This window comes from Agelaius phoeniceus, chromosome 1 (genome assembly GCF_051311805.1).
Source record: "Agelaius phoeniceus isolate bAgePho1 chromosome 1, bAgePho1.hap1, whole genome shotgun sequence".
Classification (NCBI taxonomy): Eukaryota; Metazoa; Chordata; class Aves; order Passeriformes; family Icteridae; genus Agelaius; species Agelaius phoeniceus.
Window position 1 is genome coordinate 122,253,340 of NC_135265.1, and position 21,212 is coordinate 122,274,551.

Genomic DNA, 21,212 nt, shown 5'->3' on the forward strand with positions numbered 1-21,212 from the left:
CAGATTTATTTATTATGAGGGAGGTTTTGTGAACTTTCTGCAGTAGACAGGTGTAATTCCAACAAGCCTGTAAAATCTCCTGCTATTATTTCAATAGCTAACATTTTTATAGAATTGCTATTACTAAACAGCTAAAACTTTAAAAACATATCTTGAGATATATGTATCAACTCAGAAGTATCTTGATATACATCTGGTGGTGCAAACAGAATGTAGCTGGAAGAAAACTGAATAGAGAAGATTTTATCCCAAAACTTACCATGTATATGTACATATTTTATAAAAAAAAAAGTTACTATATTTTATAATAATTTTAAGTCCATGGGTGTATTTTGCTTTTTTAATGTCTCCTATATGATTGCAGCTTTACTTTTATGAACAACTACACTGCATTACTAGTCACTTCTTTAAGATTTACAGCACCCTTACTTTTGAGGGTCTTTTTCCTGCTACTGCTGAGGTACAGGATAAAGACTAGTCAGTATCTCCAGTAAAAGCAGCTTAACACATCATAAAAACTTCTCAGGTTTTGAAAACAAGATGTATAGTTTGCATGTACTCTTTCACACTGCTCCATTATTAAATAACAAGAGTGTCATAACTTGCATAACAATCTGTTTCAGTATGCAAATTGTTAATAGAAGTGATTAATTCAGTATGCAGTTTGAAAATAACAAAAAGCCACATTAATGCCTAAATGCCTGCATAAATACCTAAGTGAAGGAAAGGATAGAGTTATTCTATTTGGTCTGTATACATGAGTGCAGGACACTTGAAGATACTTGGTCTTTTCATTTTGAATCTCAGATTCAGAAAAAAATAAATCAGCACTTTCACACTGACTTGCAAAAAATCATAATATTCTAATTTTTACTAATATATTTTATTATTAGAATTATAGTTTCAACAGAAACCATCAAGAAATGTGTTTCCACCCCTCAATACACTTTGGTGTAACAAACCAAACCAAACGAAAAATAAATCCCCAAAGAAAATACCCAACTGTGTATTTAAGAAGGAGATTTGCAGAAGTGATTGGAAAGGCATTCTGAAGGTCTGCTCCACCACCCTCCCTGCCTCCTCGAAGTAGGACCAACTTTAAAGCTGGATCTGACCTTCAAGTTAGCAGGTTGCTTGGTTTCGTTTAGAAAACTTCCAAGACTGGATATTTTACAGCCTCTTCCAGAATTCTGTTTCAGAGTATTAGAAAGTTTCTTTGTAGCTGTACTATTTGTTTATTTATTTCAGAACTTGGATGATATTTGATAATAAAGTTGAAACCCTAATGAAGCTAATAGAGTGCTCATAAAATACCAATAAGAAGTGAATAAGGCATTATTTACATTAGTCAATCATTCAACTGAATAAAAGCCTCTAATAGCTTAGTACCAGAAGAATGAGTCACTTAATTTAATAATATTTTTTCAATCATTAAAAGCAAAATGCAGGCAAAACTAAAGAAAACTGACCCCGCTGTTTTGGATTATATTTGATTAAAACCCAGTATTAATGAACCTACATCTCGTCAGACCACTGCTCTCCCCAATTACACGTGCAGAACTGTGACTATAAAAGTAGAGCTTTAACTACAATGCATGACAAATTACTAAACCAATTTATCACTAGGTAGTACATGGAATGAGAGGCATGAACAAACCAAGACAAAACAAACTATAAGTAAATACTCTGAAGAGTTTTCTTGGGTAATGGAAACCATTTACTCTTCGTGCTCCAACGAGGACTCACAAGCAATGAATTTTAACAACTCACATTAACACACTGTCTGACAATTCATGTCTAAAATGTGAGTTCCCTAAAACAGATGAATCACACAATCACTTCAAGAATCTAAATTAAGTGAACTAGAACTTGCACGTATCAGCATATATTGAATTCCATCACTGTTGGTACAAGGACATTGAGAAACCTCTAAGTCCTTATCCCTTTAACAAGTATCATTTTTTTAGAACACAAAGTGAACCCAACCAAAAAGATGTGCTGATTTTGCAATTATCAGCCTTCATCTAGGTATCCTATCATTAAGGTGTCAATACTTTTTCATTATTAATTGACCCACTGCCCCAAATTTAGATTGTTTTGCAGGTAGCATTGTATTTCCCAGCCATCACTTGCTGCCATCGCTTTCATATGTCCATGCTGGGAATAGTAAAGCCATGTGTAAATAAATGCTTTACCCTTCTAATAATGCTAGTGAAACTTTAAAATTATACTAGTAAATTACTTTAAGTATTAGAAGTTTTACTGTACATTCAGAAAACTTCATTAATTATCATAGTTCCTGTATCCAAAACTGCATAAAAGCCCCAAGTCCCTAGTTTTAATCTGTACATTTAAGTTGTGACAGATATTTCCACAAATATTTTTGACACAAAGTACTGTAAAAGCTTTCTTTTGTAAGGTACAGACATCTCACCGTACAACTACAGAAAATATGATGTTGCATATTTATGCCTATTTAGTTAATATGTGTAATTACTGCATAAACTTTATGTATGTGCACAGATGCTTCATACAAGTTCATGACCCATTGGAACATTGGAAGCTTCTCAAATATCCTATGTGATTTCCAGATTTAAAAAACCCAAACAAACAAAACAAAAAAAACCCCAAACCAACAAGATTTGGATTACTTCTTTAAAGCACAGAGCATATAATAGTAGAAGAAAACCAGGAAAATTCAGGTCAGCCAGGGCTTCACATCTCATGACTACAGCAATGGTAACTACAGCAAAGGTAACTACAGTTTGCTAAATCAGCAAGAATAATAACAGAACTAGCAACCTGAAGATCAATTACAAAGCACACAGGCATTTAGAAATGGCCCATTTCTGCATTAGTAGGCATTGCTACCTGATGAGACTACACTGGCTTTGCTCAGGAGAGAAATATGTGAAAGCCAAAGTGTAATTACAGGTCAAGGAAGAAATAGATTCTATAAGATGAAATTCCTGTTTACAAGCCTGGGGTTTCTGGGGGTTTTGCTTTGCTGATAGCATTGTGACTACATAAAAGGCCTTCAGACAAGTCCAAACACAATGCTATTTCCTCATAATATTGTATGAGAGGATCACACACATCTTGAAATGCTTTGGATTCTCATTAATGCCTCTCAGTGCAGGCAAAGATTACAGCAACACTTCAAACATAACCAAAGTGACACCAGTAATGTGACCAGTTTGCACATCTGTGTCCATACTAGTCACATTTATCCGTAGTCATGCTCATGAGAGAATGTACCTTATCATACCTATTGGCACCCTTACAAGCAGCAGATTAGATCCCAGAGAGAGCAGGGATTAGGTCTTTTACATCTTGAAGCTAAGGCCAGTTCTGGACGTGAAAATTGAGTGTTTTGTTTTTCTTTTATCAAATGTGTATATAAATCAGTAATACACTGGATTCCATAGTGAACTTAAAGTGTAGCAAAGAATCAGATAAAACTGTTGTAAAATTTTCAGATCAGTCTGTAAAGATGTAGTGCCCTGTAATTTGTTTATGCTTTGTCTTAATATGGCTTTGAAGAATCCACACACTGTCAGACATGGGGATGTTTCCCTAACTTCTATGAAGGCATGTGAGCACTGTTAGTGTTTAAACTTTCAGAGAAATTCAGAGATCTACAGATCTGCCATAGACCTTGCCTTTTTAAACATTTTTATTTATTGTTCCAGGTAATAGATTGGTCCTATTCTCTCATTAAATGAACACTGAACTTCTCAAATTATGTGGGGGTTTACTCTTGCTTAGATTGTCAAATCCAGCTACATTCAACTATCACAAAACTAGTGCTTTTGGTAAATTATTGAATGGCTGGGAAAGGTCTGGCTCAATGATGTTATACAGCAATATTTTAGCAAAAATATCCAGTTAGTGCATTTGTGTCGATTATCAAAATATCCTAGAGCTCCTGTAACTCCCCAACTATGCCCCTGTTGTCCTGGCGTAGTTAGGACATAATGGTAACTGACGATTTGGTGACAGTGCAGGATAAGGTGGGAGAGTTTTATCATAAATGGGAGAATGTTGCACTGACTGTTCATTAAAAAAAAATTACAAAGTTAGAACTGCTGCAAATCTTACTGTCTACTGTGTTGCACCTTCATATAGCAATAAAATTTAGTCCAGCTATTTTTGTCAGTTTATAGACATGACAATGTTTGTGCTTCATTACAGCCAGTAATTTAGAATTGTCATCAGACTCAAAAAATTTCACTAAGAGGTGGGGTCCTCATTTTGGCAGGACTGTAAAACAATGTAAAGCCAAACAACTTTAACCAACTTCATCTAATACTGATATGATTTGTCTCACTCAAAGACGTTGTTTTACTATTTTTTCATTGCTGTCCTTTGAGAAAGTCAACAGTGCTATGTTGCTATAACATGCATAATATACAGCAAACTTCTTGCACAGTAAACCTCTTGGAAATGGGTGAAACTGAGGACTTCAATTACACTCCACCTGTTTTGAGGCTGTCTTTTGTTATGGTCCCTAGAAGTAGCAGGAGTCTTGTTGCTCTAAGAGCTGTCACTTAAATTGAGCAAACTGAGAATGAAGCTTGTGTGTGCTGGCAAGAGATAGTACTAACAGCAGATTAGAAGCATTGGTAATCCTCTAAAAATAAACATCATTTGAGTGACAATGCTGCCAGTTGCCCTTGCTTTTAGTGTTTCCATTCATGAGATTCTATACTTAGAAGCATATGTGGGCAATGCTTTATTACCATTCCTATTACCACAATAAACCCTTTATGTCATGTACTGAGTCATGTTTGCAGTACTGGTAACTTCTGAACCTTTCTTTTTCTGGGGCTGAGAGATGGGGAACCCATTTTTCTGTATGAATGCTGGCTACAGACAACTTCTCTTTTCTGCTCTTGCTGTTTGGTTTCATGTAAGTCTAAGGCAGTTCTTGTTCCAAGAGAATAATAATTTAAGAGATTACTGGTTTAATACAGGTTTAATTTACTGTATAAATCCTTAAGTAATTTTTTTTACTTCTCCAAAATGGTAGAAATACAGCTTCTTTTCAACTTGTTGCAGAATTGTTCCACTGTCCTGCAATAAAAGGTTATTTTAGCAGTGTACCTTAATAGGGATGGATGGGAAGCAAACAAACTATTCAGAATGGGAAGCATCTTTCTACTGGTTGAATTCTTTGGACTAGTTGTGTCCTTTGATCTCTGTATCTGTATCAGGTAAATCTAATGTCAGTACAAGAATGTGTTTAGAAAAAAGACAAAGTCAACCAAAACAATAAAAACTTAGATTAAAAAATTGAAATTTGAAAGGAACATTTGTAAGAATTTTAAAGTTCCAGACAAAAAATAGCAAGTTCTCACTTCCTTTTATTCACATTATTTTTAATGCAGTATCTTTGATTTTAAAAAGCCCACAAAGAATGAAAATGTAAATGTTGATGGAATCTTGCTCTCTTAAATGAAAAGCTGCAATTAATAAAGTGTTTGATACTATATAAAGCAATGTAAAACATATAAAGATTGATATACACTAAAATAAACTCAAATAAATGCAAGGCCTAAGCAAGATTAGTACCCACCTTTGTATGTACCTACACATAAAACTACTGTTGAGACCAAATACAAGAAATTAACTCTATGACAGAGAGAAACAGTATCCTGGTGCAGACTATGCAGGAAGATTCCTTTCCAGAGGCCAAATTCTGCCATTATACTTTGCAAATATAAGAAAGAAAGAATTAAGCAAATGCTTTACCATGTGACAAACTCTCAATAATGACAGGATCCATTTCTCAAAATCGAGCACTGGTACATTAATAACTGCCTTGAAATACACAAAAAACCATCTCACCACAAAACAGTATGGAATCAGCTTATGCAGAGATCACCACAAATTTTCTAATCAGATCTTTGGTTTACTACGAAGAAAATCCTGAGACATTAAACTTGGTGTGCAGAGATGCTCCAGACTGAGCTGGCTGGCACAAGACAATTGTTGTTGTACTTACCCAGGTACATCCAATACTGAATAAAAAGTTCAGATGGATTTACATGTTAGAAATCATTCAAAAAGACCTAAGCCTTACTATATTACATGCTACAGTACTAATGTAAGGAAACTTGCTTTCTGGATATTTATACCAATATCCAAGTGGTAAGCCTTAATAATGTTGACTTCCAAAAAGTGTTGCACAGAAATGAGTTTAAAAACTCTTAACATTACAAGGTAGCTGATGGGAAACACAAGAAGTAGATGATGTATTTAATTGAGTGTAACAACAACCCAGAACTTTCGGGGAAATAATTACAGGCTTTTCTGTACAGCATTCCCCAACAGTACCTAAGATACCAGGAAGACATAAGTAGTGCCTAGGTATTATTTAGTCTATTCTTACAGACTAAAGAAACTAAACTAACAGAAGAAATTTTCAGAATTACAAAACACATAACAAACTACTGTATTCAATCTATTTTCCACCTGCAAGACTTCAAAATCTCTTGTCAGGCACAGTATGACACCTACTTTGCTGTTTATTAAGGTTTCTGGTAAAACTATTGCAATGGAAAAAAGAAACCTATTACCTCAGTTCATAGAGAGAGCTACCCATTTTCTTTTCCTTAATATAGCACATCTCAACAAACTGCTAGATTGTCATAGAGGACCTTGATCCTTCAGCTGCATCGTGACCATAGTTGCATTGCATTTGCCCTTTTGCAGCTTTGGAGAACTTCGTATCATAAGAATTATAGATTGGTGCAATTACTCTTAAAAGCAAGCAAACAAACAAAAAAAAACAACAACAAACAAAACAAAACACAAAAAACACCACCAAAAAATAAACCCAAACCCAAAATCTCAAAAACACAGAAACCCAAAACACCATGCCACCAGCCACTGATTTTTTAGAGAATCTTCAGGATGATAACAAACTTAAAACTTCAAGGACTGATTGCTCTCCATCCTGCCCTACTTAGTGAGCATAGCCCATCTCCATATGGTATCCTCGTTGTTGGTCAACAGTTTGAAGGAGAATTTGAAAAATCATTCCCAATACAGGACTGTCTGGGTTATTATTATTTAAGGAACACTAAGTCACGTTTTACTCCAGCATAACACTTAAAATAGTTGCTACTGCCTGGGGCAGATGACAACACACAGATGCCTAAGAGATTAAAAGAGTTATAGTCCAAAGTGTGATACAGAAGACATCAGTGCAAGATGACGTCCCCAAAGTCTCCCCTAACCTCAAGCCCCACAAATGTAAAACCTTATGCAAGTCAAGACTTTAGGCTTGATATACTGTAAATCATCTGGAAATTTGACAAGTTATCTTTGTCACTTGTTTACTTAAGTTATGTATACATTCTATACTGTATCTTCCAAAGTTCTGATCTTCAATAAATTGTCTACACAACATAAGCAAAATTTACTTTATTCTGTGCATGTGAAACATAGCTAACAATGTTTAGTGCAGACATATGGACAGTTTAGAGAATGAGAGACTCAAGAGCTATTCACACTTCTTCACCAGAGTAGCAGCTGTCACACATTGTTCACTGACCCAGCACAAATAAATACAGATAAAAACCACAGGTTTCATCCATTCCTTGAACAAGACCTTCAGAGAAAGGGATGAAGTGGCAACCAGTGTGGTTTTGTCTTGAAAACCTTCTACCAGAGTGGAAGAGTCCCATTCTTGAAGTATACAATAGACAAATGAGACCTCTGAGACTTGGGACACAAGTGTTTTCTGTGTTAGATGAGTGTAAATACACCTAGCTTTTTATCTAAGCTCAAGAATATTTTATTTGTAACATTATTGCCTTTTTTTCTGGAGAATAACTGGCATTTTCTAAACAGTTTCACCACATCCATAACTATACTTGTTATGGATACAACTATATTTGATACTGTATACAACTGTATTTGATTAAGGTTTGACAACAGTGATCTGATAAAAAGTTAACTAAAAATATCCTCACAGAACAATAACTACAGACTTGCTACATTTAGAAAAAAAACCCAAAAAAACCCAAAACAAACAAACAAAACAACAACAAACCACCCACCAAAACACAAAAAGCCACCCTGTTCCTGAGCACTAAAACTCAAGGCATCTAAATGGAGATGTAACAGATGGTTTGAACATTTTGGAACAACTTCAGATTTTTTTACTGGAAAACAGAATTAAAAAATATAGGAGAGTCCTCTCCCTTAGACTGTTATAGGCAGTTCAGAGCTCCAGCTCTCAGGCTTCTCATACCACATTACTCAGCTTCTGCATAACACAAGGTTGCCAATATTTTACATAATATTTTATTATGCAGAAAATTCTAAAGATACACATCCTGTTTTAGCCCCCACCTTCCAAACCCCAGCTACACAAAGCTTTCGGTTATTTGCACTAGCTCTGAAACTACTGCTTATGCAGCAAGCTGATCTAATTTGCTAATTGAGAAGATAGATTTTCACTTTTTCAAGTCTGTTTCCTACTGGTTTAGCATGTTAAATCATCTCAGTGCAGACTCGAGAATAAAGTTAGATGCAAGGTAGGAATGTAAACCATTAGACTGGAAAGGAAGGAGTACAAATTCCTCTTTCTCTGGTAATAGCAGAAACCATGCTTGATTTTATCTTTAAGGATTAAATGCCCTGGAGAACTGCATTACCAGCATCCAGATAATATTGTAGTCCTGGGAAGAAAAAGGGCCCAGAATGTTCATCTGAACAGACTTAACCCTGACCTACTTGGCACAAAGCACTTCAAAGGGCTTGAAGAAAACAGGTTCCCCAATTGCTGAAGTCAGGACAAAAGTTTTAAGGTCTTACCATGGAGATTTTAAATAACAAAAAACAGGCCAGCATGAGGGAAGAACTGTGGTCAGTGTTACAGGAATTCAGATTGTAATATCTTTCTTTGAGGCCAACATTAGGGTTTTCAACTCTTCACTGGACTCCTATTCAGAAGAGTCTCTTGTAAGCCGCTCCTTCACCAGCAGAGGTCAAGAGAAAAATGTCACTTCAAAAGACAAAGTTACACTGCATACAGCATGTATGCAAAGTAGAGGGAATTAAATACAATCTAACCTACTACCACTGACTCACATATTAAAGCTCCTATGAAGTATTATATTAGAGACAATGGGCACAGGCTTTTTAATCCAATCTCTAGACTTATATACACTGCACGGTCAATTGATTTTGCATTTAATTTTTGGTTTTTAAATACAAACTAATTATCTGAATGAAACCTATATGGTTTTGCCTACATACTTCAGGACAGAAATTACTTTCAAACTTCAATGTTACTGAAATACTTTGTTTTGTAATTTGTTTTAAAAATCACTTTAAGTAGCTGCAGAGAGAATTTGCTACATTGAATTAGATGATCAAAATTTCTTTAACACTATTTTTAAAAGTACATAAAATTTGCAAGAAAAAGAAATGAAGAGTGAATAGATTTTCCTGCACTGCTATATCAGTAAAATGAAATAAAAACAGAGACTAAGTATGTTCAAATTTGTATTTCTGGATTACATTTTCTAGTAAAAGGTGGCTCATGATATTTCTACTCTTCCAAGTTTATAAAGGTACTTTAAAGCCAGGAGGTTTGGAAATTTATTATTAGTCTTAGAAACAACAGCCAACAAGTACCTGGCACACGAACCAAATCCAAAGTCTCTCTTCCCATGCTGCTGTGTGACTGCAGCTGAAGATGGAATATCACTAAGACAACTTAATTCCCCTTATTCAGTTCAACACCCAACTATTCAGGTACCACTGTGTAAATCCAAACTGGACTGGGTGATATGGATTAAAAGTAATTGGTTTTAAAAGAAAATTCATTCAAACCTGTTCTTTAGAATGATCAGGATTTGTGGGCATACAAACACAACATAATGCTCAATTGCTCTACCAGAGGAGGCAAAAACTGTATTGACCTCCTCCAAACCTTCAAACTCTATAGCTGCATTTTTGCAGATCTTTTCATTTAATTAGGGTTTAATTAGGGGTGTTTTCCTCTCTTTTGGTTTTCCTCTCTCTTTTTAAAACATCATTAATTACCTGGAAATGGTATGGTCTCCTTAAATCATACCTTTAAATACAGTTCACACCTTAGGTTTTTGTCAGACTTTAAAAAAAAGGTATTAAATAAAAAAATCAAACATTTAGAATAATATTGATAGAAAACATATGAATTTTAGAAACTTAATTTTTCATAAAAATACATGTTTTAGGTATGCAGTGCCTTGCCTTTTACAAAGCAGAAGACATCATCTTTTGAAAAAAAAAGTACAAAACTGAAAGCAGTTATTGGTATGAGGCAGAGATTTGATTAAACAGTTCTGATAGATGCTGACAAAATAATAGAAACTCTCTTCCTACCACTGCAGGCAAACAATAATCCTGCATCTGAAACTTCCCATCAAATATTTTAAGTGCTTGTCAAATGGCAAAAGAAAACAAACAAACAAACAAAAAAAAATAACAATTTGTTCATCTGAGAGAAATGAAAGCATTTCAAATGAAAGCATCTAAGTGATTTTTTTTTAAATTAACTATTTCTTCCAGCTGAACAACAGATACCCTTTGGAGGATGAGGAAACACCTTGCTGTTATACAAATTCCTCCTCTGAGATGCATCACAACATTTCAGAATCACTGGCAGCTTTGTCTTAAGAGTGGCTGACTGTTAGGAACTGTGCTCCTGCACTGCACCATGAAAAGGTCCACACGTATTTCCATTCAAGGGTAGTAATCTATTTCAAAACAAGAATTTATTGTGTTATAGTATAAAGACACTAAACACAAAACAAAGTGTTTAACAACATGAATATCGACACAAAATAAAAGCAAGATAGTTTCAAGCCAATTCTGTAACTATTCCATGTGAGAAATTCCAAGTGAAAGAAAGTTACATACACAGGGTCACCCTTGGGAAAGGATGGCACCACCTCCATCTAATTCAAGCCCTTTTTCAGGACATCATAGCATTGTCAGAATAGTTGCATTATCTTGAGTGCTTGAGTGGTATATAAGCTTTGTCTTGGCCCTCTCTATATAGGTAAACTTACCCACAGATCTACAAGAGAACCAATGAGGCATTTCTACTGTAAACTATAAGACCTGAGGTACATTCTCTTCTAATCTACCTTGCATTTTCTTGATCTAAATAAAGATATATTATAGGGGGTGGGGGTTTATTAAAGAGCAGCATAAATTTGGTTATTTAACTTCACTATAGTCCATGTGACAGCACAGGTCAATAAAATGCATAATGCTTTGTACTACAACACCCATCTTCAACAAAATACATATGGTATGTCATGAAGCTTCTCTGAAACCATGTATTGTTGTTTCCCAAGCCACTATATGAAAAGGGAACTGAATTTGAGATGTACTTAAGCCATTTCTTCAGACATTACCTGGTCACATTAAGGTCCCTTTCTGTGGAGTATTTTGATAGGATCTACTATATGAACCAGTCATACATTAATTTCTCAACTGTTTCAATTCATACAGAGCAGTGAACAAGACTATACAGATTAAGTATCAGATTACTGCTCGTTCATATGAACCATTTCCAAAACTAACCAGTATGATGATCTCACAACAATAAAATTTTGCTAAACAAAAAGTTTAGAGCATAAGTATTTCTTTTGTTTAAAACTACCTTTTTTGGCTCTTAAGAGAAAATTAATTCAATGTTTCCAAGGCTCATTGTGAAAATATATACACACATCAAATTTATATCCAAAGCTAGATTTTTACCATTGAGTTTTAAAGGCCAAGAGATATTTTCAGTACAGTAGGAAAAAAAAAAGCAGTTCCTGAAGTATATTGTAGCCTCACTTCACTGCCAGTATCTACAGTTCTGATGCTGTACAAAATACTTCTCTGAAGCAAATCCAGCTAAACTCTATCCACCCTGAGTTAAGCATCTATACTTTTTTTAAAGTGTTTTAAACAATAATTAACAGAGAAGTATGTACAAGGCTATAAAACATCAGTTATCATACAGCAGATTTAAAAAAAAAAAAATCAGTCTTTTCAGCCAATTTTCTGGTTTTTATTGTAGTTAGTCATTGTGGATTTGGTTTAGGGATTTTTTTTTGCTTTTGTTTGTTTTTACATCAAGCTATTACTTGATTTAGACATTCATGCATTAATTGCTTGAATTTCTTTTTGAGTGCAACAATAAGGCAACAGTAAAAAAAATTATAGAAATTTTGCATATGTGTAAAGGTATTTAGTTTATAAAAGTGCTCCCTAAAAAGACAACCTAATTGCAGTATCAAAATATTACAGAGTGCTGAGAACAACTGTCATTTCAGTAAATGTTGCTCCAGAGAAAAATGTCTGATTTTAGGCTTTTCCCCCTTTTTTGGTGAAGAAAAGCCTGGAAAAAATTGGCATGGCTACGTGGGACAAACAAGTTAAGAAAATATACTTTAGTCTAAACTTAAATAAGAAGGTCCACACTTTTTTGTGAAAACTTTAAGCCTCTGTCAAAAATGTATTTTTTTTTCTTTTTATAATACAGGATTAAAAGACAAGATGATGCTTACAAGATAAAGAAATAATTTACATGAAAATATCTTCTGACAAAGCTTTTCAATCAAAATATTGTTTTGTAACATTCAAACATGACATACAACACAAAAGAAACAGTGAATGCAAACAAAAAATGTTATATGGATTGCTTTCGAACACATAAATAAATGAAATATTGGTGTAGGCAGTAGGGCTCATGCTGATGGCTAGCAGGAAATAACAGTGTGCAATCTATTTGGAAAAAGCTCTAAAGTACAAATTACAAGCCCAATTACGGACTGCAGCAAGTTCAGTTATATCACTGCCATCCTCTATCTCCAAAATAAATTCTTGTTTAAATCACTCATACCCTAAATTACTCATACCTTTGCTTCAGAGATATGAATAACTATATACAAAAAGTAGTTTTATTTCACCATAGGGATAACATTGTACCTCTCTGCCAATGTCACTTGAAAAACCGCCCATGTCAAAACAATTTGACAGCAGATAAACAATTTAATAAATACGTAATGATCTTATTACAGTCCTTCAGGTAGGCATGTTAACTCATGCTGCTAGTTTTGTGGTCACAGTGCATAGAATCCAAATATAAAAGAATGGGCTGGATTTCAGGTAATTGTCAATCCCTTGCTTATATTCCAAATATATCCAAAACTTTCATAAACTCAGTCATGTGTCAATCTTTTTTGTGGCAGGAGCAAAACCTTTCCCTGGTACAATGTCCATTGCCGGCAATGGATGCACCAAAACCGCCAAGGAGCTCAGTGTTATTGCACAATATATGAAGACCTGGAATTCTTCCAAAAGCTTAAAATAAAAATAATGGAATTATTCTGACATTTCTGGACACCTGCATTAATACTGTATGACTAATAAAAGCATGTCAGTTGCATGGACTGAACCAGCGATCAACATGCGCCCAGAATGCACACTAGTAAAAATGCAGTCAAAGGAAGTAGTCTTCATTGCCTATAGGTCACTTCCAGTCAAAGGTTAAAGTTCAAAGACTGAATGATCAAAGTGCTCATTTTCTCAGTAGGACTATCTTCTGCTACGAGGATCACAAAATGGTGGCATCAACATGTGTCATCTTTAAAATAAAAGAAGAGCATTTATGGAAAACATATAAACATTCTAATTCCAAATTAGCAAGGTGCTATAGGCAGAAACAATTCCTAGCACAGACAGTAACATGCAGAGGAAATACCCTGATTGAATAATTCTGTGATTTTGTTCAATAACAACTCTGGGAGAAAAGAGAGTATCAAAAATTAAACTTCCAAAATATACATACACCCCCAAAGACATCAGTATTACCAAATACTCCATAAAAATGACAGTCATTTCCATGCTTGATATTTAGAAAACCACTTGCCAGGAAAATGAAAAATCAAATGCTTAACATTTTGCACCCTTGAAGTACAGCAGATGCACAACAGTTATCTAATTAAGACATCCTTTTAGAAGGAATATATAGGGATAAGACTCAGAAGAGTGAGCTGCTTTGATGCATTCTCAATCCTTTATATGTGTTTATGTGTGTGTGTGTATATATATATGTATGTATGTATGTATATTAGTTTATTTATCAAGACTCAAAACAATAGCTGACAGATTTATGCAAAAAGAATAGGTTACTATTATATGCCTAAAATCTTAAACCTGGAAGTAAATTACATACACTAAATTTTAGATACTGTGATTAGACAGAACATACTACAGAAATGCACATTCTATACCTATCTTTTCTGCATTATGCTCCCTACTAATGCTCTCCCCTTTAAACATTTTCCTTCACACATCAACCTGCAGTATATTTGCACCTGCTAGCAGTAAATATTGAGTTGTTAACAGAAAGCAAGGTTACTGTCTGCTTATTTTTAAAGCACTTACTTGTAACCTCCCACACCTAAAAAATGTAGCCTCATAAACATTCTACATTCTCATGGGAAAATATTATATCAAAGCTATTACTTATAAAAAAACTCTTTAATTTTTCAGTAGGCTACTGCGCATGTAAAAAAATGGACAAGGATGCAAAAGAGAGAGAGAGAAGGGACATTTAAATGTTATACTAAAATTTTAGACCAAATATCAGAGAAAACACTTTCTACTTAAGAAAAAAACAAAACCAAACCAACCTCAAAACCCAAAAGTAGCAAGGAAGTGCTGGTTGAAAACAAACACCATTACCTTTCCCTTCTTCCACACCACACCCTTCCCCCAGGAAAAAAAAAATCTACCTCCTGAGAACAACAAAGGAAGTCAACAGCTTAATGAAACAGATTTCAGTCTGGATGCCCAAGTAAATTGTATCTGGAAGATCCTCCTCTGTCTTTAAGACAACATGAGCAACCCTCAGATGGAAATTCAGCAGGAAAGTCAATGTACAGTTGAAACAGACATTGGGTAGGGTAGACAATCTAGAAATATTTTCAGTTATCAAAGATCAGGAGCTTTAAAACAGGGCTTGTGAGGACATCATTTTGTAGCAAATAAAGCTCCATAACTCTGCTTGAGGAATAAGTTGCTGTGTTGGGGGGGGGGGGGGGCATGTGATATGACAGATTAAAAACTCTGTATTAAGATGAATGCAGACACATATTTACATGTCAGAATATGTCTCTAAGTGCCACTTTATCACTCTGTGCTCATCTGGGTTTTCTTTACATCAGCTCCCAGCCAGGGACTATTTTTACTCCCAGATAAATAAATTCCAGGCACATACTGGAAAAAAAATTTCCTTCAAATGAATGTATTAATACCTATGACAGACTTCTTCCTAACTCTTCAAAACACAGAGCTACTATGTCATATAAAGCTAAACCAGTCCAATGGGCAGCAGACAGCAGAAGTGACAGAACCACTCTGCATCTCCCTGCACAGGTTGTTGTATTAGCACTGGCATTTAATTTCTCACAACAGTTAACCCTGGACAGCTGGTTTTCTTTCCTGGGTGGGATTGTTTTTTCTTCCCTCACTTATCCAGCCAAATGTGGTTCAACCACAAGATTAAATATATGACACTTCAGCTGAAGCATGAGCAGAAAATAAACATCTTTTCACACTTCCCATTTTACTGTAACAAACAGTATTTCTTTACACCTGTTTAGAAAACACTGACAATTTAAAGATCATGCCTTGACAGTCTTGTTCTATGTCCACATAGGAGAAACAAAATTAAATGAGAAAAGAAGCAAATGACACACACAAAAATGGAAGGGAAAACACTCTAATAATTTATGAATTTTTTCTCTTGTGGACATCAGGAATATTTTGTTTTTTCATGTAAGAATTCAAGGTGGTGGCGAGCCCAATGAATTTTTAATCAAGACAGTATGAGTTATTTAAATGAACTGACTTTCTTTTTCTTGCTCAGGTTGGTTTTTAGGTTGCTCTGAATTTGAGGAGGGGCAAGGTTTTCTGACTTCCAGAAAAAACACTGCATAGTTACTTCATAGTAACTAAAATACCCATTCAATTAACTGTAAGCTGTGGTTTTGAGCCATAACAATACAGCAACCTTCAGAATCAGTAACTCAGATTTCTTTTCATACTAAGTTTCTCTTTTGCTTGTTTAACACAAATCGAATATCATTATTAAAAAATAAAAGTAATATCTGCAGACTGTTCTGCTTTTAAAGATTTCTACTCTAAATCAAAATGAGACTAGTACAAATTAAAAGCAAACAGAACATTTTAATCACAAGATAAAGCAAATAAGTGGAACTTTACCTGTTTGTCTTTAAAAATAATTAGCAAGTAAAAACAGCAAGTTAACAAAAACTCTCCCAAAACTGCCATTTAAGAGAAACAAAAACAAGAAATGGAGAAGTACCAAACACATTATGAAAGCATGAAAACAGAGAGAGAAAAGAACGTGACTGCTGAATAATCTGGTGAGGATGAAAAATCTATCCTTGTGTACAAAATGATTATTATTCTTGGAGTCAACTGTAAAAACAACCAGATGATGGTCCCAAGTTTCTTAGATATACCTTAATCTCATGGCATACAGCAATTCTCTTAGTGTACCTGAAACCACCTTGTTTTGGGGTTACAATTACTGTATTATGAGAAACAAAGTTTCATTCTGTTACATTACCATATGTCAAAATCCCATGGGTCTCAGCAAATATTATGAAACTATCAAGTTTTTCTTGTTAGGCCATCCATGGGCTTTTAGGAATCTTAAGAATTTTCAGGGTGAAGACTCTGGAATTTGCCTGTCCAGTTAAGAACTCTCACTGCCTCAAAATACTTGCTCTAGTTTTCACATCAGGGACAGAACCTATGCTGGAGTAAGGAGGCCATGAAAAACAGAGGATGTCTTATGGTGGAACCTTCACCCGCCTCTGCAGTGATGGAATCAACTGTTCTGCACTACACTAGCATGGAGCGTTACCTTCTCTGACATATCCCTTCCCAAAGTACTCGTGCTTCGAAGGACTACCATTTGTACAGAATTTTCCTAGGGAAAGCAAGGAAAGCATTGCTAACAAGAGGAGAGAAACAAAGAATGGCCCATCTCTATCCCCTTCTTCTCTCTTTCCTCACCAACGGAGTGGATAAGACAAGCACATACAGCCAACTGCAGCTCTGGGTGGAGGATGACAAATGCTGAGGCAGAAGAAAGAAACCACAAAGTATAAAGCAAGACACAGAACACATGGAAACAAAAGAAAAAAGCACAAAAGCAAAAGCAAAGCAAACCCCAAACCAAAACCAAACAAAGAAAAAAAAAACCCAACACAACACTAGCACTGCAGATGCTAGAAGTTTTAATACGCTTTTTTTCTTCTTGATCGTGTCCATGGAGAATCTTATTACTATATTATTGAATATTAGTTTTTAGGAGCCTTTAAAGTCAGTCAACTGTCCCATACTGGAAATTCTGATTGAGGAAATCTATCAAAACACATAGCTGTTTACAAATACATAGGTATCTTTTCAACAACATAAAAGTTTTTAAAGTGTTAATAACAATAACAAAAAATGTTTAGAGCAAAACCTAGTTTCACCATGGACTTTCCCCTATCCCAAACTTTGTACTTGTCATGGATTGATAAACTTTACAAGAACTTTCACTAAAAGTCAATCCTACAATTTAAAACATGTCTAAATTTCCACCAGGAATTATTCAAATGTGATATAGAAAAAAAAAAATCAAAGCAGAGTATCTCAAAAACAGGATTTAAATAATGTTTACAGTTGAAAAAACATAGTTTAATGCTTTGAACACATTTATCCTACTTTGCTACAATTTAATTGTCTTCAGCCTAAAAAAGAAGTTAAAATTTTCTGGTCCTAGTTAGATACTTACCATGATACCACCATTTCGTTTTCTTTGGATTCTTGTTACATGTTCTTACATAAAATGAGTTATCTGGAGGTCGCCTCTGCAACAGAAGAAAAGACCTACAAATAATCAAACAATCCTCATATTGTAATACATGCACTATTTAATAAGATTATGGAAGATTACCATGTGAATGCAGTGAAAATGAGGTAAGAGGCAGGACTAGACCATTTTGGTGAAGAAAAATCTCTCAAAAATCCAGGTAACAAATTCTTACTTGAGATACTCCGAGAAAATAAAACAGTAAAAAATATCATACAGTTTGATGATAAATAGGGGAGGAAAAAAAAGAAAAAATGAAAAAACCAACAAACAAACAAAAGAAACTAATTCACAAGAAACGGCTGTTGTTCAAAAAACCCCCCAAAATTAAATTCCTTTGCAGCTTGGAATCTTATTCTGATGCATTACATCCAATTCCCATTCTAAGGCTCAGCTTAGAGTGGGTGAAAAAATTAATTTCAGTATCTGTAGCTGATCATTATTACATATTCTTCGGCTTTCTTCATAAGTGCCATCATTTACAAAAGACATAGGATAGAATACAATGCAAAGCCATTTTGGGGTGTTTTTTTGACTACATATATGACTAAGACTGATTGGAATGCAAAATAAAAAGGCATGCTTGGATAGCACATATGGACAAGCTCTGACCACATCTAACTTCCACAGACAGCCCTCTGCGAAAGAAACGGTCAAAAGTGAAAGGGCAATCGCTTTACTAAAAGGTCTCTAAGGTATTAGTGCCAAAAAAGCAGCTTAGCACCATTTACTTCCCTGAAATGACAATTATCAAGTTCACTGAAATAGTACAGATGCAAAGTTAGAAACATCTGCATTAAAGACGTTTCACCAGTCATTCCATACTCCTTTTAGAGGAAGATAATTTTACACAGAATTGTCCTAAAGCATGATTGAACTTCGCAGTTAGTACAACTGGAAGGGCTCCATCCACTGCTCTTTTCCAGTAATGATACATAAGCAGGTTACCATGAAAACAGTGGCAAAGTACTTACTGCACTGTTTATTTTGCAGTTCTAGTTTAGTCAGTAGTAGAAATGTAGATACAGTAGTTTTGCCTATTTCAGAATTTGAGAAATGAAAATTTTACTTTGTAAAGTACAAAATTACAAACTTTTACTTATTCTACTTCAACAGTGCTAAAAAAGCCCATACCTTTTCTTTGCAGCTGGAAAGCATGCTAATAATGCTAAGACAAACAGATTGCACTGAGAGGGCTGGAGACCAGTCTTCCGTTAGAATGGATAAACAGATATGACCATTGCTATAAACATGAGGATGAACAGGGATATTGTCTCCAGTAAACATGACCTAAAAAAAAAGAACAAAAATAACTAATTTATAGTCCCTGTTTTATATAAAACTGTATTGGTTTGGGGAAACAATATCACCTTATTTAAGAAGCAGGTCTGCCATTTTCACTTATACTAAGACACTTCACCACGTTGGGTCAATTCAATTTTGGAAACTATTAAGTGAAATGTAAAATAATCAATGGAAGTCTAAATAACTAGTGAAGATGGAGTTAAATAAATAGTTAAATATAGGGGATTTTCTATTAATATTTATACAGTATAAAAAATTGCAAAGGTAACAATGTAAAGACTGCAAAATCTTGCAGCCTCTGTCTTCCACATCCTAAGGAATACAGCTGCCTAGCCAAACCACTGGATTAAATGACTTCATAAGCCATAATGTTATACTCCAAGAAGCACAACAAGATTCATAAATGAGTATTTCTATAAACTTGGACATAACAGAAATAAAATTCTGGACAACTCATCCAGGTTCCAGCATGAAGAATAAAATTAAAATTCATCTAACTTATTAACTATAAATAAAGGACTTGTGAAACCAAAGTTTACCAAATAGGAAATATTTGTAAAACATTACTTCAAATAAAAAAAAAATTGTTTGACATGGAGAATATGGAAGAAAAGCATTTAGAACCTGAACTCCTCTCTATTAAAAGATACTACAGTCAAAAAAAAGGCTAGAAAAGCAATTTTGACAATTCCTGCTCTTACATCAAGTTTTTGTCAAAATATATCATTGGTTCAGGATGAACAGAAAGAGAGTAAAAGTAAAATCTTTATATCAGTATTATACTCCTGAACTCCTTTTCCAACTCCTTTTATGCAATAAAACCATAAATCTCTACCACTCATAACTATAATACCCAGCAGTTTTTTAAGCTATATAGGTATGCATAAAAATATATAAACATGTACACACACACCCACCTCCTCACTGATGACAAGCAACACCTTCATCATATAGGAAACTGAAATTAGAGAGCTTAATTCATCTGCAAAATGGCAGACAGGTTTCTAAGGCATAAGAGAAACTGGATGCAGAACAATCTTTCAGAGGTCTTCAAACTGGTATTTCTTAAGCATTGAAGGGCTTACCTTCATAATCCTGTAGTGTATTTCACTTGTAATTAATATCCTGTTTTTAAATGGCAACCTGAACTAGGCAGACTAGGTAAGTAAAAGAATGCACTCTATGACAGACAACATACATTTAAAGGCAGAAAACATCCAAGTGATTAAAGCAGTACAAGTGAAAACTGTCAATTCACAGTAACTAGATTTGCAGGAGAGGTAATTATGACAAAGAAATTGTAGTGCAGACCCTACTCCACAGCAATGTTTGAAAAATTGAAATTCTAGTCATTAAAAACAATCCAGTACTTAAATTTTTAATTGTTTTCTGTGATAAAACTCAGTGTAGATGTATGGATCCAATTTGCTGCTTAACAATAAATTGCACAGAGCAACACACAGAGGTTGGGTAATGAAGACAAACAACCTGGAACCAAATTAAACTGGTGATCTCTTGTGGATCACCTATAATTAGTATCTTGCAAACCTGATGAGGTGCAGAAGTACAAGTAGCCAGTTTATTCTGTAAAAGACTGAAAGTCAGCATTCTAGTGTTTATCATGGTAGCTAAAAATATGTTAGTTTTTATAGCTTAAGTGTCTCTCACAGCTCCATGTTTCAGTTTTAACACCAACAAGAGAAGTTGCAGAGATAATTTCTAGAACTCTGAGCTGAAACAGACAGTACAAGAACTAAGACACTCTTGCTTTTCTATTTCCTTTTTCAGAAAAGCAGGAGTGGTAACTGGCCACTACTCTTATCAGCCATATTTTGAAGTGTTTCCCTCAGGTAATGGAGGAATGGAGGTACACAGCACATTCTGCAGTCTCTAAGTTCTGCTGTTCCTTCAGCTCTCTAGGTTGTCTTGAAAGCAACACGGCATCACA

General features: G+C 34.7%; 1 protein-coding gene across 8 annotated transcripts in view; it reads right to left on the reverse strand.

Annotated features, from left to right (window-relative positions):
- Positions 1-7,416: 7,416 nt before the first annotated feature.
- The window catches only part of UBE2W (ubiquitin conjugating enzyme E2 W), a 35,807-nt gene continuing 22,011 nt past the window's right edge, over positions 7,417-21,212 (reverse strand). For 2 of the 8 annotated variants that reach the window (XM_054649232.2, XM_054649258.2), the window contains exons 4-6: positions 19,094-19,249; positions 17,882-17,957; positions 7,417-13,648 (exon numbers count right to left, since the gene is read on the reverse strand). In XM_054649232.2, the coding sequence (XP_054505207.1) occupies positions 13,635-13,648; positions 17,882-17,957; positions 19,094-19,249 (246 nt within the window). In that variant the 3' untranslated portion in view covers positions 7,417-13,634. Of the gene's footprint in view, positions 13,649-17,881; positions 17,977-18,043; positions 18,997-19,093; positions 19,250-21,212 lie in introns of those variants that run through there. The other 6 variants (XR_013184395.1, XR_013184393.1, XR_008535557.2 and 3 more) reach the window with 6 other exon arrangements.